The following is an 18,390-nucleotide window of genomic DNA, read 5'->3' on the forward strand; positions in this document are numbered from 1 at the left end:
CGAACAGTCGTTTGTAGATTAGCCTCTACAATAACTTTTAATGTTTCTTTATTCACAACAGATTAAGGCTTTTATTGGGGTTCATTTTCAAAATTTCTAGAACTAACGCCGAATAGTTTGTTGAAAAGTATTCCCTTGTCCAAACGCTAAATTGATGTTTTTAGAGGCCTTGGCTGCATTTTTTTTTTCAAATTTGAACTCATATAAAAAGTAGTTTCAATTCTTTCGAAGACATCATCTTATACAGGGTTCCAAAGATATACATACATTTTTTTTTAATTTGCCATTTGTTTTAAAATTTTCAAGTCTCAAATATCATCATATTTTCATTTTTTTAACTTAGACTTAATCTTAACAGAATGTTGATTTTACTTCCAAAAAACAGGGTTTAGGCACCAAATGTATATGTATATACACTGCTGGCCAAAATCTTAAGGCCAATGAACATAAAAAAAAATTATGCATTTTGCGTTGTTAGACTCAACCACTTATTTGAGTACAGCTTCGAAAGATGAAAATAAGAAAAGGGAAAATAAAAATAAAAAAAACTTTTTTTAGCATTTAATAGGGAAAATGTGAACACTATGAAATTAGCCTAAGTACTAGCTGGTCAAACGTTTAAGATCATACTGAAACGAAGCGTTAATCGGTAAATATGTAACGAAATTTAGTCATTTGTGTTCAAGCATTAGGGTTGTCAACATCTCCCACTGACATCTCCTATGTTACATTGGGTAAAACCATGGCAAAGGCTAAAAAGTTGACAGAGTTTGAACGTAGCAGAATTGTTGAGCTGCAAAAGCTAGGTCTTTCTCAACGTGCCATCGCTGGTGAGATTAGGCGGAGTAAAACTGCTGTTGCAAATTTCTTAAAAGTCCCTGAGGGATACGGAACGAGAACTGCAAGTGGTCGGCCCAAGAAAATTTCGCCGGTGTTTTGCAGGAGTATTCGACGGGTTGTCAGGCAAAACACCAGCCGATCGTCGAACCAGATTAACCCCTTACGGACGTGGAATATAGCTCAAGAACAATAAGACGGCATCTACGAGAGAAAGATTTTAAAAACCGTAAACGTCTTTAAAGACTACGTCTACTTCCACACCACGAAATAGCTCGGTTAAACTTTGCTGAGAAGCACCGAACATGGGACGTAGAAAAGTGGACGAAGGTTTTGTTCTCTGATGAAAAAAAATTAACCTGGATGGTCCAGATGGCTTCCAACGTTATTGGCATGATAAGGGTATCCCACCGGAAACATTTTCTACACAACACTGTGGAGGAGGTTCCATAGTGATCTGGGATGCTTTCTCGTTCCTTGGAACAATGGAGCTTCAGGTTATACAGGGGCATCAAACAGCAGCTGGCTACATTAGCATGTTGGAGAGAGAATTCTTATTGACTGAAGACCCTCGCTTGTGTGGGAATGACTGGGTCTTTCAGCAGGTTTGTTTGTTTGTTTGTTTTGGAATTTCGAACAAAGCTACTCGAGGGCTATCTGTGCTAGCCGTCCCTAATTTAGCAGTGTAAGACTAGAGGGAAGGCAGCTAGTCATCACCACCCACCGCCAACTCTTGGGCTACTCTTTTACCAACGAAAAGTGGGATTGAACGTCACATTATAACGCCCCCACGGCTGGGAGGGCGAGCATGTTTGGCGCGACTCGAGCGCGAATCCGCGACCCTCAGATTACGAAGCGCACGCCTTAACGCGCTAGGCCATGCCAGGCCCTCTTTCAGCAGGACAACGCTGCAATCCACAATGTCCGCAGGACAAAGGACTTTTTTCATGGCGAATAACATGATTCTTTTGGACCATTCAGCGTGTACGCCCGAACTAAACCCCATTGAAAATGTTTGGGGGTGGATGGCAAGGGAAGTCTATAGAAATGGACATCAATTCCAAACAGTGCATGATCTTTGTGTAGCCATCTTCACCACTTGGAATAACATTCAAGCCAGCCTTCTACAAACGCTTATATTGACCATGCCAAAGTGAATGTTTGAAGTTATATGCAATGACGGCTGAGCAACTCACTACTGATACCTCTTGTCGGGCATTTCCTACCCTGTTTAGGACTTCTTTTTGGTATGGTATTAAACTTTTGTCCAGCTATTATTTAGGCTAATTTCACAGTGTTCACATTTTCCATATTAAATGCTAAAAGCTTTTTTTATTTTTATTTTCCCTTTTCTTTTTTTATCTTTCGAAGCTCTATTCAAATAAGTGGTTGAGTCCAACAATACAAAATGCATATTTTTTCTTTATGTTCATTGGCCTTAATATTTTGGCCAGCAGTGTATCAGATTTTATTCTATTGACAGACACTATTTAATAAAGTATATCATTATATTCGGTTCCCCCGCTAGTACAGCGGTATGTCTCGGGATTTACAACGCTAAAAGTAGCGGTTCGATTCCCCTCGGTGGGCTCAGCAAATAACCGTATGTGGCTTTGCTATAAGAAAAACACACAAACAAACACACACTCATTATATTTCAATCACAAATACACAGCATCTGCAAAACCCTTCTTAAAGAAAATCTGGATGTATTGGGTTGAGGAATAATTCGTGAGCGTTTTTTCAAGTTAACAAAATATATTCATAAATGAAACGCTTTTGCAAAATATTTCATGTCATTTGGTAGATAATTTTTTGCTCTGATAGATGGTGTGTTTGATTTTCATATGTCTTTAATTTTTGCTTTCATTTTCAGCTCATTAAATGGAATGTCAAGTGGACAAAATCGAGCATTTTCGACACCATCTGCTTTTCGCATTTAATTTCTTGCAATTTCGTTTACAACAATGCATACTATATACCTAGGTATTACATGAAATAAAGTATCATGATAAATGTTTTGGGTGTAATGTGTTCATGCATTGAAGTATTGTATAGTCTTGCATGTAATGCTTGAATGAAATTATTTAAAAACGCTCACGAATTATTCCTCAACCTAATATTATATTCCATTCAGGCACTTTTTTAAAACTGTTGCACAAGTCTAAAACTGGAAATACCCCTCACCTCTGTTTGTCTTGGTTTTCAACAACGCATTTTATGTTACGTACAGTTGGAATTTCTGGTCAACCCGAATCTTTCTGACCATGGAGTAGACTCTTTCTCACTCTGCATTACTTTTAAGAATGGAACACATGGTCCTAGCGAAACTATCTAAATGGAGAAATCTCTCCTGTCTGGTAATAGGGTCTTTCATCTTCCTGGTATCTGCCCGAAATACATAAACTAAGCTGTTAGAAGTTACTATCATGGCAAAGCTGAAATTCTCTAAATACCTTCTATACAGCCTGATGATCATCTACAGAAGTGATAGAATGGAATATCTGACACAGACCAGTGATATATGCTGGGTTCACGTTTATATTATATCCTAACAAACGGAAATCAAATAGTTTACCACAGGGTCCTTAGAGAAGAATTTGGTCAACATCTTGTCAACATGCCAACAGTTAAGAAATTACCATACAGATACTATGTAGGAACAGTGGTTATGTCTTCGATACTGTTGATGACCCTGGCATTGATGAACTTCCCAAGTAACTTCCTTAATGATTTTCGGATGGCACCACCCAACATATCAATCATGGACTCATCTGCTTGAAACATAGTGTTAAAAACGACAATAAAGGGAATGAAGAAGCAGAAGTATAGGTGTACCTCATGGCTTGCAAGGCTGTCTGCCACCCTCTACAATTTCTCAGGTTTTTCTGAATCCTCATGGGACAGAAAATAAGAACGAACGGCTGGTCAGTCGTGTGATAGTCACAGAACTGTCCTCTGTAATCTTAATCATCTTGTTGAACAACACTTCAGGATCTTTGGTGCTTCTATCTAGGTAAAGTCAATAAACTCCTAGTATGTTTCTTTCTTTATGAACTGTGTTGGAAGTGATAAAACACATCAGTCAAGAGATCTTTTACTGGTAGTGGTAGGCACTTGACACCAATAAATATACAAATGTTGGTTAAATAACACAATCATTCCAAGTCTAGCACATCTGTGCAAACCTCTCTAATCCTACTAACTACAAAATTATGTCTAACAGCCATCACACTATAATTGTCTGACATAAAAGAAACAAGGTTGGCTCAACAAATATTATAGGTAAGAAAAGCCTTTTGAATGTGCTGAAAGATGTATTCCCGTCTTCTAATGTTGTATCATGAAAATTAGGAGAAGCGAGAAACTAGTAGCTGCTCTGTCAGTAAAATATTTTACAAAATGGCAATGGTCTCCTCTGAGTTGGTGTCGTTACTTTCGTCACACGCAAGGGAAAATGGTTCCTTCCTGCAGTGATCTACAATTTCATTGTGCAAGGCTGAAGCTAACTATTTCTTACCCACCTGTGTTGTCTTTGTACGACCACAGTGAAACATGTGAGTTTTCTTGGAGTCGGAGAGCATAATCTTACACAGCTTGATGAAATGGTCAGCAATAATGAAGGCTACATCGAAATACTTCTTCAAGCCCCCAAGGCTATACATTTTCGATACACTCTATATTTGAACATAATTTTAAGTGTTTAAATGAGGTTTGGCTTATTTTCAATTTCCATTTGTCGTCCTTAATTTGGCAGTGATAGACTAGAGGGAAAGCAGCTGGTAAACACCACCCAGTACCAAATCTTGAACTACTCTTTTATAAATGAATAGTGGGATAGACGAGGATTATAACGCCCTTACGACTGAAAGGACGAGCATTTTTGATAGGACAAGGAGTAAATGAGACCTGAGGCCTTTTGCGTTCAACAAAAGAGGCTAAAACGATGTAAAAACCATCCACGCAGAGTAGATGAACGTTCATCTTCTGAATCTTTCATACTGTTACCATTTTGCGATTCTATTATAGATTCTAAATCAATTTCATCAGTTTCTGTTAAAACATTCTTGTCAACGTTCACAAAACTTTCCGCGTTCACAGAATCATTTGTATCAGTCTTTTCAATTACAGTTTGGATTTCACTAGAATCGTCATAACAAACAACGCCTCCACAATCTCCGCCATTATCAAGAATAAATTCACAGTTTTGAAAACACTTTATTACGCATTCAACTTTTATGCATTTGATTGAACGACTTAAAATTGCAATTGTATCTAACACATAAGTTTTCATGGTCATTTCAAATGCTTTCTTACAGTCGTTATGTTTGCAATAATATGTTGAAGGATAAACTTTCTGTATTTCAGTTTTATAAACTGTATAATTCCATTATCTAGTGGTTGTAGAACTGACGCACATGGAGATAGAAAAACTAAATGAACATTTGAAAGTTGAACTTTTGGGTTACAAGTTGCATTATCTAGAAAAAGTAGAATTTTCCTATTTTCTTGTTCCATTATTTTGTTTAATTTGTTTAAAAATTCCTCTAACACAGCACTTGTCATCCACGCTTTATTATTCGTTTTCTATTCCACAGGAAGTTGGTTGTTCTTAAATTTTTGAAACAGCAAACTTTTACTTGTTACCCATGATTTTTCTGGTTTTCCATCAACAAATGCGACCAAAATGTACAGTCAATCGTTCTTTCCAACAACGGGGCCCGGCATAACCAGGCGTGTTAAGGCGTTCGACTCGTAAGCCGAAGGTCGCGGGTTCGAATCCGGGTCGCACCAAACATGCTCGCCCTCCTAGCCGTGGGTGCGTTATAATGTGACGGTCAATCCCACTATTCGTAAGTAAAAGAGTAGCCCAAGAGTTGGCGGTGGGTGGTGATGAATAGCTGCTTTCCCTCTAGTCTTACACTGCTAAATTAGGGACGGCTAGCGCAGATAGCCCTCGAGTAGCTTTGCGCGAAATTAAAAAAAACAACTTTCCAGAATGACAGCAGAAAAAAGAACAAAATATATTTAACCAATACTTACAGCAACAAAATGACAGATAATTTATTAATATTTAAACAAATTATTAATTAAACAAGCATTTATTAATATTCAAAGAAATTAATTACATAAGAAATTAATATTTAATCAAAAACATTTTTTCCGCCTCACTCGGGTTCAAATTCCACTTTTCTGTCTGCGTTAAGCATGTTCCACGATGTAGAGGGTCTTTCAAAAGGGAAATCTTGAGAGAATGCTACAAAATTTTGATAAATCCGGCTTGAACAAGTTTCCGCCCTATGCAGTTTCCAGGTGAGACAGGATATACTGTAGGATAAAGCATAAAATGGAATATTTCATTCAGAGTCATTGTTTAATTACAACGTATTAGTCTGAAGTTATTTTTTTAAACAAACAAATTAACAAAATTTCTCACACTGATTTAAATTTCGACAAATTACCTTGTTCATACCTAACTGTATTGCTTTTTTTTTCTAAATAACGGTTTTCAAAAATGCTAAATTTTATGCCTTTATATTTCTTGTCCACAACTAAAAATATGTGAAACTTCTCAATTTTCTAACCTATTCTTTAATTTCTATGTTACCTATGCAATTCACTATTTCTTCTGTATTTTTTTTATTATTCTAATAATACACACACTGTTTCAAAATTGGTTTGTAATAAAAATTTTCGTGTTTATTGTTGAGCATCAAAATCGATAAGGCCCGGCATGGCCAGGTGGTTAAGACATTTCATTCGTAATCCGAGGGTTGCGAGTTCAAATGCCCGCCACACCAAACATGCTCGCCCTTTCAGCCGTGGGAGCGTTATAATGTACGACCAATCCCACTAGTCGTTGGTAAGAGAGTTTGTCAAGTGTTGGCGGTGGGTAGTGATGATTAGCTGCCTTCCCTCCAGTCTTACACTGGTAAATTAGGAAGAGATAGCGAAGATAGTCCTCGAGTAGCTTTGTGCGAAATTAAAAACAAACAAAACCAAAACCGATTATAATAAAATTAGAATATATATTTTAGGCTATCTGTTGTATACATTGCGGGGAATCGTGCCCCGGATTTTAGTTTTCTAGTTCGTAAACTTGGTGCTTACCTAACGGGAGACAGTATTAAAATATTATTAAAGCGAATTAAGTATTCCGTATTTCTGATTAATAATCACATATCTTTGTTGATAAAAGTTTAAATGAAACTGTTAACAGCTTATGTAAAATTACAAAAGCGTTAGAGGTAAGCACTGGATTGTATTGGTCAGTGGCAATACTTGGGAAAAGTTACCCAGCAGACATCTGACCCGGATACAAGCTAGGCGAACTTTAAGGTACAGTCAAGGTCACGTCGCCACGGTGCAAAGAACAATCAGTGATGTCGAGAAAATTTACTTGTAGAGAAATATATATGCAAAAACGGCTCGTTGGGTTGAGAAAATATTTTACATATAAAAGCGAACAACGTTTCGACCTTCTTCGGTCAACAACCTGACGATGACCGAAGAAGGTCGAAACGTTGTTCGCTTTTATATGTAAAATATTTTCTCAACCCAAACGAGCCGTTTTTGTATATATATTTCGGTGCAAAGAACAGACTCAAGACGAGTCTAAACGTGTAAGAAGGGGTTTTTAACGTTAAGACATAGCCCGGCATGGCCAGGTGGTTAAGGCACTCAACTCGTAATCTGAGGGTCGCAGGTTCGAATCCCTGTGACACCAAACATGCTAACTCTTTCAGCCGTGGGGGCGTTATAATGTTACGGTCAATCCCACTATTCGTTGGTAAAAGAATAGCTCAAGTGTTGGCGGGTGATGACTAGCTGCCTTCCCTCTAGTCTTGCACTACTAAATTAAGGACGGCTTTCGCAGATAGCTCTCGTGTAGCTATCGTCATGTTTGGTGTGACGGAGATTCGAACCCGCAACTTTCAGATTACGAGTCAAGTGCCCTGGCCATTCTTCTTTTATCTTGAACTTTAAAAATGCCTAGGCTAGGGGAAACTGTGCCAAAGTTTTTAGTTCTTCATTGTTTAGTTTGATTAAGAGTTTTGTTTCTTGTTGTGCTTTTCCGTATTTTGCAACGTAACTTTTACCATAATTCATAGTGGAAAGAGTGACCTGAAGAACCATAGTCAGACAACAATACATATTACCACCCAGAATGCAAAGACAACCACCACCTTACTTTCATAATTTTTGGAACCTAACAACAGATAACAGTGTTATCAGAGAAGAGGTTCTATTTAGCAAGTTCATCGCAGAGCACACATACATGCACATTAGTTATTATAAACGATAAACTCTGTGATGTTTTAAAAACTTTTGACGGAATTATTAACTGTTAAAGGTAAAACTGGAGCCAACTGCATTACACAGATAGCAGAACTTTGCTTATTAGTTTATACCATAGAAGAAAGCTAAAGTGGTAATGTTGCATTACTTAGTTGTCCTCTTTATTGAATACCGGCTAACATGAAGATGATTTAAGAAGGATGAAATGTTGTTCTCTACTTTATTTTAATAAAAGTTTTAATACCCATACCAACCGTCTTAAGATACGTTTTCCTTAAAGGAATGCGTGTCAGTTAAAATATCAAAAATAAATTAGTCCCACACAAGTGATCGATCACTATAGATAATTGTAGGATTTAAGGTCAACGCCATAGGGAAGTATTTACTCTTTACTTCCGGGATTAGATTCAGTTGTGAAGATGCTTCACAAATGCGATTCGGATCTCTTACAGTTAGTTTAGGAAGCTGAGAAACATAGATATATTTCACTTTAAATTAATAGTTTTATTTTAAAGAGAAACATATTGAGTGTTTTTTGTAAGTAGCAGAATATTTTATTTTCCATTTGCTATCAAATGACACATAGTACAGTTTCAATAGAATTAACTTTAAGTTCGAAATTTAATACAAGTGTATGAGCTGGTCTATTACCTGTCTTTTTTAGCTTCCATTACAACCAATTAAGAAAGGGAAGGCTGTAGAGTGCAATTTTACAAATAAAATGAAGCCAGAACAAGGAATCTATGAAGTTGCTTTTCACTGTTATTAAGGCATTGTTAGTATATCAAGTGTATATACTTTAAACATAGTCTAAAGAAATTTTTATCAGTTCTTTTTCAACGTACTTGTTTTCTAAGATTATGTTAAATATGTTCGTTTTTATTATATTCCATCCCATTAAAAAATGTTTAGTGTGTTATTATTTACATGTGCAGTTTCATGGTTTTCATCTCATCAAATCGCGACTTTTAAAAATATTGACCCACGTTTTATTTCTTTCGTTCTGTAGACAGTTTAGGGCATTACTTTGTCAATCACGCTGCTATACCCATTTATTGAAGACCTCTATCTCAAACATGAATTCAGTTTCAATTCCAACACTATCCTCAATTTAAGAAGAAAGTATCCTGTTCACTACATATATAAAATACTGGAAATTGTTCATCTAAGGTGAAATGTAGATAAGGAACTTGCTTAATTTTTCCATACACAACATAGCAAGATGAAGCAGAATTTAGTATTCCAAAGTTTGTTTCCAGTGCTTTATTAATTTGATAAAGAAAATGGGAGAATTTGCACTTACAATTACTTTTTGATTAAGTTCCTTAAGAATTTTATAAAGTAAAAAATACTTACTGGCGTTCCAAATATACTGTGCTAAATTTTTAAGCTTAAGTTTCAAAGGCTGTCTTGTCATGCAACTCTATTTATTGAAGAATAGAGTTTATTTCAAAGATTATCATAGTGGATATCTATTTTTTTCTTTTAAACCTTAAATTATTGCATATTCAAAAATGGATTTTATTTTGTTTGTTGTTAAGCGCAGTAAAGTATATGTGCTGTGTCCATTTTGAGTATCGAATACACAATTTTATATGCTCTAAAAACTACTACTGAACTTACGGGGATCAAATAGCTTCGTCTGTATTGTAGAGAACTATTTACTAATTTTCATTTTATCTGATTATCTGCTAGATATCAGGCATCCAAAATATGAAATAACATATTTGATGATCTTATAACATAATTAACTTTCTTTTGCGTTTTTATGAGTTTTAATTAATAATCGCTCCTACAAATGTAAAGTCACTTCAATAAAAACAGTATTATTTGCTTATTTTAGAACTTTTGAGCAAAACTAAACAAATCATTGTTTAGTCGAAACTCTCATTTCCTAATTTTAAATTAATAGACTAGAGAAAAAAATCATCTAGTTAGCAGCAGCGTCGTTTCTTGCCAACTGTTGTGTTATTCTTGTTTGATTTAAAAGTTTTTCGAAAACGTGTCTGAATCATACATTTTCAGATATGCAGTCCTAGTACGTTTACAACTCTGTCACAATACTCCTCGAATCTCTTGCCCTGCTGATCCATTACGAAACATTTCTCATTTGTTGGCCTAGACTAGCATTTTTTTTTTCGGTAACAATGAGACCCCTTAGTGACTATATCCGTTCAGTGGTATAAAAGCTCGGATAACGCCACGAGCTAGTTAGTTTATCAAGACGTTCAGAACAATCAAACATTGCGGTATTTCTTTATTGCTTTTAGTCAACGTAAAGGTAAAAGTTTCGTTATGTATTTTTCGTGCTTTTTTTTTAATGAATATGCTTGCTTTGCTTTAAAAGCCTAAACTTGATATTATTTTAAATATATATATATATATATATATATATACGTACAAATATGGACTTCTGGCAATTATATGGCAATTATAACACATTAATGGTATTGTTTAAAATCCAGACTTACCAATCAGTAATAGACCAAAACATCTTTTAATCATTAGTTCATCGAGGGAGTTGACTATTTTAACAAATATTCTGATTTTTATAACAGATAAACATTAAGAAATTGGAACTTATTTTTTCAGGTTTGCGATGCATCTCATGAAGTCTGTGTTTTTCATCTTGATTTTTACAATTGTTTTTGAACATACCCATGCTATTTTGAATCTCCTTACTGCCCCTTTTGAACTTATAGGAGGTATAGCTGCCACAGGAATTGTTGGTTTTATTGGACTTAATCTGGCAATAGCCGCTAAACTACTGGGTCTCGTTACGAAGGAATCAACACTGAACAACAACTTGCAATATGGGTCTCATATTAATAATTCTAATTATATTAGACCGTTGGTACCACAGCCAATTTATCGTAACCCACCAGCTGGTCAGCAATACCCTCTGTTAGAGAAAAATAAATCTGGCAGTCTTAATCCTCAATTTCTGGAATTAACACCTGGTTACTATCAACCATGGAACATTCCTGGACGACCAATACAGTCTCCATATGGTAGCAGAATTTCTGCTAAATCTTCTGCAAACTCTACTCCATCTGTTAATATTCCACCATTTGAAAACAACAAATCTGAAAATACTAATAGCAGAAAAATCCTCACCAGGAGTATACGTTCAGCTCAAGTTCAACAAGAATGGGAAGAACAGTGCTTAGAATACATAAGAAAGAATGACAAATATTTCTGTATTTCTTTGCTGGTGTGTGAGATTGCAGCAGAGCCTAAACGTTTCGGTGAATATGGTGTCAGAGTATTTCAGTTTTTCTTGTAAGTATATAATTTGTATTTCATAATGATAAAAAAGACCTGCAGTTTTTCATCCAGACAATCGATAGAGATGCTAAATGTTTTGTTGTATTTGTTCCTTGTTTTTTTAACATGTATGTTTTCTTAGAAATCGCTACCCGCAAGATGTGAACAGCGCTCTCAATTTGTACAAAATGGCAGCATTACTTGGTAGCAGAACCCTGTCCAAAGAAGCTTGTCGCGCCACCTATCCCAGTTGCAATGTTCGGACGAGTTTGTTGGCCTATGTTGGAAGTTCGGGTATTTAAAAATATGTCATCACTTTTTCCCTAGTCACTTATTTATATTATTCAAGTCAATGTATTGGTATAATGTTTCTTATCATAGCTAAAAGTAATAAAACTGTATATAAATAATAAAGTTGTACTGTCTTTGTACAAAATTTACAAGAAAAAAATGCCTTTTATGAAAAAAGCATCCGAATGTTAAACAACTGAAACTGTGAAAAAAAATCAAAATTTAGAAAAGCAAGCATTTTTAAATAGCATTTTCACAAAATGTGCAATTGTTTTGTGTTTCTTCAGCAGCAAACAATGATGTGCCAAAAACACTTTTTTTTTACGTTTTCTTATTCATACGTTCATTCTGAGTTTCAGATTCTGAGGATATCGACTGATAGGTCGCAAAAATTAGTTGTAATTACTGATAAAGAAATTATGAGTGAAACTAAAAAAACCTGTTTAATAATGTGCCAATCACAACAGTTTTTTTAATCACAAAAGTTTGTAGATTTTTTTAAAGAAATGTGCTGAAACACGTGCGCACCTGTCTTAAATGGTAATTATGATTAGAAAAATATGTATTTTTTTGTTTACAGTTTAGCTCAAAGCTACACAATGGGCTATCTGGGCTGTGCTCTCACCACGGGTGTCGAAACCCGCTTTTGTTAAAACTGAACGGATAGATATGCCGAAATTAAATATGCTGCAATGATTACTATAAGCGATGCATACTTGAACAACTAGCAGAAAAAAATGCCGGAGTAAAAAACATGATTGTAGATGACCGAAAATAAACACACGTTGAATCTATATGTAATTATAATTCTTACAGTAATTTTGAACATTTTATTCTTCGTATCATGAGCAGATGTGACTAAAGTTTTTCACTTGAGAATCACGATCAATAGATGTTTATATCAGTGCCCTTTGGGAATGTGTAATTTGTATTGTTTTGAGTATTCTGAGTAGTTTCCATGATTAAAATTCATTTCATTTTTCAAAATCTGTAGCTGTTTGTGAATGTAAACAAACTTATCACAGTAACGGGTTCAGAGCCATGAATCTCCATTCAAGTGCTATGACTTCTAGGCCACTTTGAAACGTTTTTAGACTTAAAACTGAGTTGAAGATTACAATTCGAAGTTAGGAATATAGATAAGTATTTGTTCTGACATTAACTTCTGCTGCGCTATGTTTGTTTATTTTAAAAGCGAAGACGCGATGAGTGACTTCTTCGGTGATCAATCCTATACTGACCTCTACATTCTTCCTACTTATGCCACAGTTTTCAGAGGTAAAAGGAACTAATGAAGAACTGGGATTTAATAAATCTAGCTATAAATGCTTTTAAAATAAGAAACTATAGATTATTTATATATACTTCTTATTAAAACCTATCAACAAGTCAATAAAGATCAATAAGACTTGTCAGTCGTGAGGTTTTTTTACAACAGCGACAGTATCGATTGGTCTCGTTATCACAATAATAAATGTTTCACTTTAAAATTCAAATACACAAAAGGTTAGATGAAATTAAAATTTATTTAAAAGTGCTACAATGCCACAAAGCAAACATCTGAATGGTTACTTCTGTGCAAATGCTCAGGCAATAGAGCCCTATTGTTTAACTACTGAGTACCTGCGGAATTTCATTTCACCTCTGATGCTGAACAGTAGATTCGTTTTCCCAATTCGTTATAATCTTGATTATTAAAATTGCTTTGCATATTTATTTTTAATTGTCTACGTACTTTTTAAATTGATATTGAGTGGTTGTAACAATGTAGTTTTTGATTTGCACTAAAATGAACGTGTTTTAACATCAAAGTTCTTCACTTAAAAATAAAGATAAAACATAATGTCTTACCCTTTTATTTTTCATGATAAATTTCTTTAATCGTGAAGAGATAGTTTTAAAGTGTAGAATAGGGTTGAAAATAGCATTGGTTAGGTATCATTGTTGTGACGTTTTTTGTTTGTTTGCAGGTTCTTTTAATTACGTTGTATTTGTTGTTTTTTTGTTTTTGTTTTTTGGAATTTCGCACAAAGCTACTCGAGGGCTATCTGTGCTAGCCGTCCCTAATTTAGCAGTGTAAGACTAGAGGGAAGGCAGCTAGTCATCACCACCCACCGCCAACTCTTGGGCTACTCTTTTACCAACGAATAGTGGGATTGACCGTCACATTATACACCCCCACGGCTGGGAGGGCGAGCATGTTTTAGCGCGACGCGGGCGCGAACCCGCGACCCTCGGGTCACGAGTCGCACGCCTTACGCGCTCGGCCATGCCAGGCCTAATTACGTTGTAACAGTTTGTTTTTGAATTTCGCACAAAGCTACTCGAGGGACGTAATTTAGCAGTGTAAGACTAGAGGGAAGGCAGCTAGTCATCACCACCCACCGCCAACTCTTGAACTACTCTTTTACCAACGAATAGTGGGATTGATCATCACATTATAACGACCCCACGGCTGAAAGGGCGAGCATGTTTGGTGCGACCGGGATTCGAACCCGTGACCCTCGGATTACGGGTCGAACGCCTTAACACGCTTGGCTATGCCGGGCCTTGTTGTAACAGTAATTCAAAGTTCAGACCACGTAGACGATAACAGATTTTTTTATTTCTTCCTCAACGCTCTTAAAATCTTGAATAGTGTGGTAGCTCATAGACCAAGTTTAGAAATGACGCTATCTGTATTATATTAACGTATTAAAGCATTTTACTAAATAAAATTCACTAATGTACCTCGGAACAGCTGTTATGGGTATTAACACTTTTACTAATAAAACAGAGAACAACGTTTCGACCTTCCTAGGTAACCTGAGGATGACCTAGGAAAGTCGAAACGTTGTCCTCTGTTTTATTAGTAAAATTGTTAGTACCCACACCAGTTGTTCTGAGATTCATTTTTATTTCAAGTGGGTTTCTCGTCATCAGGAAATATCTATTAATTCATTTATTTCACAGGCTAGAAATAACATTTTATTTTCTTCTTGACTGTTTTCTTTTAACCTCGTATTTATAATCTACCCTCGAATTTTTCAATTCATACTTTAAGCATTGTGTTTACTTGTAGGTGGACACCAGGAGTCTTTAAAAATAGAATGTAATGTTGTAAAATTTTGTTTTTATTAAAATAATTAAAAATTTCCTTATTTTGATTTACCAGTTGCTTGGTATTTTATCTTAATGTCTTAGAGTTTTTTCTTCTAACATATACCACTGTGTGGTGCGGAAAGTAAGTAGTGTTTATCTGCATGAGGACTTACTCAACAAATTTAGTTTTAAGGAAGAGAGTGCAAAGAAAATTGCAGGATCTTCTCATCTGCGGTGTTCAAGAACAATCGTTCTCATTCATCCTGAGTGTGTTTGGTTTTTAACTACAGTTAAATTAGTATTTTTAACTGAAAAATTGTGAGTTTTTTGGAATTTAGTTGATGGAAAGCCGTAAAGAAGACCGATGAATTCCCTTGCTTCCTGATGTTTGGAAGCTTTTATGGTTGTTTGTCGATGTGAGAATGTGATATGTTTGTTGTTCTTCTGCTGTGGTGTGACGCGAAGTTTAAGTCCCCGCTGGAACAACGGATTCATAAAACATGCAAAGTACTATAAATATGTAACCAAAGCAGCCAGTTCAGTCCATACTCTCTACTTTGGTAGAGTAATTTATTAGATTTTCAGAAATAGATTGATACATAATGGAGTAATATATCATGCCAATCTGGTTAATTTAGATAATCTAATTTGTTTTAATTTAAACTGAAGAATTTAAGTTAAAAAGTTAAAGAAAGGCAAAATCAAATGAAATAAACAATATAGAATCAAACGGCTCTTTTCGGAACTTGGGACTTTTTAATTCAATGTTTTTGTTTTTTCTGATTTTGAAGGAGGGGCTGGATTATGCAGAGAGATCCAATTTTATAGGACAGGCTCCGAATAATAAAGTAAGATAAGAGTGTTAGATAACATACCATGAACGTGAATAAAACTTGTCCAGTGAGTTTTTATCTTTTATTTCTTGTTTTCCTTGAATTGAAGATTGTAAGGTAATGTATAATTTTTTACAGTGTAAAGGTGAATTAATTTCTGTTTTCCACTTTACTAAAAAAATTAAAACCCAGCTGAACGTTTACTATCCAGAGATACAGGAATTTAAACTTTTGAAATGTATTACTTGAAAAACTTTCAGTTGGCTTTGCTGAATAAGCACAAATATCCAAAATAATCTCCCTGTTTTGTCGTTGTTCTTGAAGAAATTCTTTAGCAAATAGACGTAACAAAATAGATGAGATTACTCATTTATGTTGAACATTTTAAATTATCTTTTTCTGAAAAAATACATATCGTACAATATTCCAGACAAAACTAGCTCATTATACGAATAAAGTAGATAATCTTCAAATAAGTATAGTCAAAGAAAAAACATTTTTACACTTTAGTCAGTACATAATTGTCAAATTACCTAAGTATAAAACAATTGTTACTAGTAAGTGCTAGAAAATTAATATATTTAATTTTGTTATATGTTTCTAAATTAGAATAATCATATTCATTTTCACAAATGGCTCATTTCTGGTTTTAGCCTTAGTTCTATTCATTACTATAGTCAATGACTAACAGTTTCTTGTAGTTTAAAAATAAGTGTATTTGCAATGTTAAGAAAACATTAACTTTGTTTTACTATTTATTGATGTAAATAGAATGATCTAATATTTATAGTTTAAACAAAACTTAGTATTTTTAATTTATTTACTGTTCTTCACATTCTTATCTATATGATAAGTTTATCACATTTTTGTGGAGACCAACGACGCACGTTCGAACTACGTGAACATTCTTCAAAACCCCGACGATATTGTTGTCACCTGCACTTGGATTAAGTTTCATTTCGAAGAATAACTAAAATATCATGACGCTATTATAACCTCGTACCCAGGTAAACTTTCACTATTTTCGTGATGACGAGAAACCCACTAGAAGTAAAAATGTATTCTCAAGACGGCTGGTACGGGTATTGGAACATTAATTAAAATAAAGACAAGACAACATTTCGACCTTCTTATGTCATCTTTAGGTTAACAATTTATACTTTATTTTAATTAAACTTCTAATACCAGTACCAGCCGTCATGGGAATACACTTTCTCTACTCTGTAACTGACCTCCCTGTGGCAAAGAAAACTCAAATATCGTTTAGCTATATAATGTTGTACATAGTTATTAAATACCTGATTTACATCATGACGCTATTATCAAATATCGTTTAGCTATATAATGTTGTACATAGTTATTAAATACCTGATTTACATTAGAGATAGATATGAAAACTAAATTATTGCCATGTTAGTTACGATTTTAGTTTTACACAAAAAGAAATCCAAGTTTCTGACACCTGGTTTTTAAATGAAAATCCTTATCTCGACAACAACGACAATGAATTTTACTCGATATTTGCTGACCGCCAGAGACTGGTAGTATGGTGATAACAGTTATGCAATTAAGGTAACAATCAGTTTAAATTTTGTCAAAGTGGAAGTGTTACTAATATATAATCAAATATCTATACATACAGTTCAATATTTAATGAAGTAACTCCATACTAAGGCATATAAATTCATTATAGTTTAATATTATTATTTTTTCTACTGTTATATTATAAAAGAAGTTTTCCACTGTAATCATTACTGGGAAATCTCGACGATGATGTTTCCAACAGATACTTTCTATCTGACTGTCATAACAAGTGCTATAGCCTAAAATTTCTGGTGCTCTAACATCAATTCTTCTAGCTACAGTGCTTTCACCACCAGGAATTGTTAGGCTTAAATTGGTCACAATTACCAAACTACTTTGTTTCTTGGGTTATTACAACAACTACGCCAAGGGAAGACATTCATTTGGTTTCTTTTCAAATTCCAACTACCACGGTGCACAGAACTTGGGGTTTTCTGAGATTTTTGCACAAGGAAACTTTTCATTTCCATTAATACGGTAGTGACCCAAATAACCTGGACAATACCAATGGAACTGTGAATGATGTTGCGCAGACATTCCATTTCCCGGGATCTAGTCGATAAAAGAGGAACACAGTGGAAGTACCCTCGACTCAAGAGCCGAAAAGTATTTTCAATGCCTTACATAGTTAGACTCGTATCACTGTATATGTCGACTTGCATGTGAAGCTACAGCTAATCCTCAAAACTTGGGAAAATATGGAACTATAATCGCCCAATATTTGATGTAAGATTTGTTATTCACTGTCTCTTTGTATTCACAGCATTAATATAAAACTTGAAATGTGTAAGTATGATTAGCTTCTACGTGGAAAATATATTTCAAATATACTTTTTTATCTTCTTCGAGTCGATCCAAAATGTCGGCAAAAGTAGTGTTTCCTATTTATATGGAGTCAAAGTTGAGAGATACATGAGTGACATCTGTGTCAAAAGTTTTTCCAGGATGTAATTACGACCTCGGAAGCGTTATCAGCCCCATTTCTTAAAGCAATTTTGTGAGATAATAAGTACATTCTCGTTTAGTCAAAGAACAGGGCAGTGCTTTAGTTGTTATGATTATGCAAATATTGCATTGCAACAAAGTGAAATTGAGCTCAGAGTGTGAATTATTTGTAACAAAATATCTAAGAAAAGTATTACCAAATTAAAAGACATTATCAGAAATTGCAAGAAAATATGATGGATAAAAATATGAT

The 18,390-nt window shown here is 34.7% G+C and overlaps 1 protein-coding gene across 1 annotated transcript; it reads left to right on the plus strand.

The window, feature by feature from the left end:
• The first annotated feature begins 10,336 nt into the window (after positions 1–10,336).
• LOC143252521 (uncharacterized) lies at positions 10,337–11,750 on the plus strand. The gene is made up of 3 exons (XM_076504820.1): positions 10,337–10,417; positions 10,729–11,418; positions 11,546–11,750. Exons 2-3 carry the CDS (start codon positions 10,736–10,738, stop codon positions 11,703–11,705), a joined length of 843 nt encoding a protein of 280 aa, XP_076360935.1. The 5' UTR covers positions 10,337–10,417; positions 10,729–10,735; the 3' UTR covers positions 11,706–11,750.
• The last annotated feature ends 6,640 nt before the right edge of the window (positions 11,751–18,390 follow it).

This window comes from Tachypleus tridentatus, chromosome 1, assembly GCF_004210375.1.
Source record: "Tachypleus tridentatus isolate NWPU-2018 chromosome 1, ASM421037v1, whole genome shotgun sequence".
Taxonomy (NCBI): domain Eukaryota; kingdom Metazoa; phylum Arthropoda; class Merostomata; order Xiphosura; family Limulidae; genus Tachypleus; species Tachypleus tridentatus.

Coding starts and splice junctions, on each gene's coding strand:
- LOC143252521 (XM_076504820.1), top strand. CDS start 10,736: ATGCATCTCATGAAGTCTGTGTTTTTCATCTTGATTTTTACAATTGTT. Junction 11,419..11,545: donor AGAGTATTTCAGTTTTTCTT/GTAAGTATATAA, acceptor ATGTTTTCTTAG/AAATCGCTACCCGCAAGATG.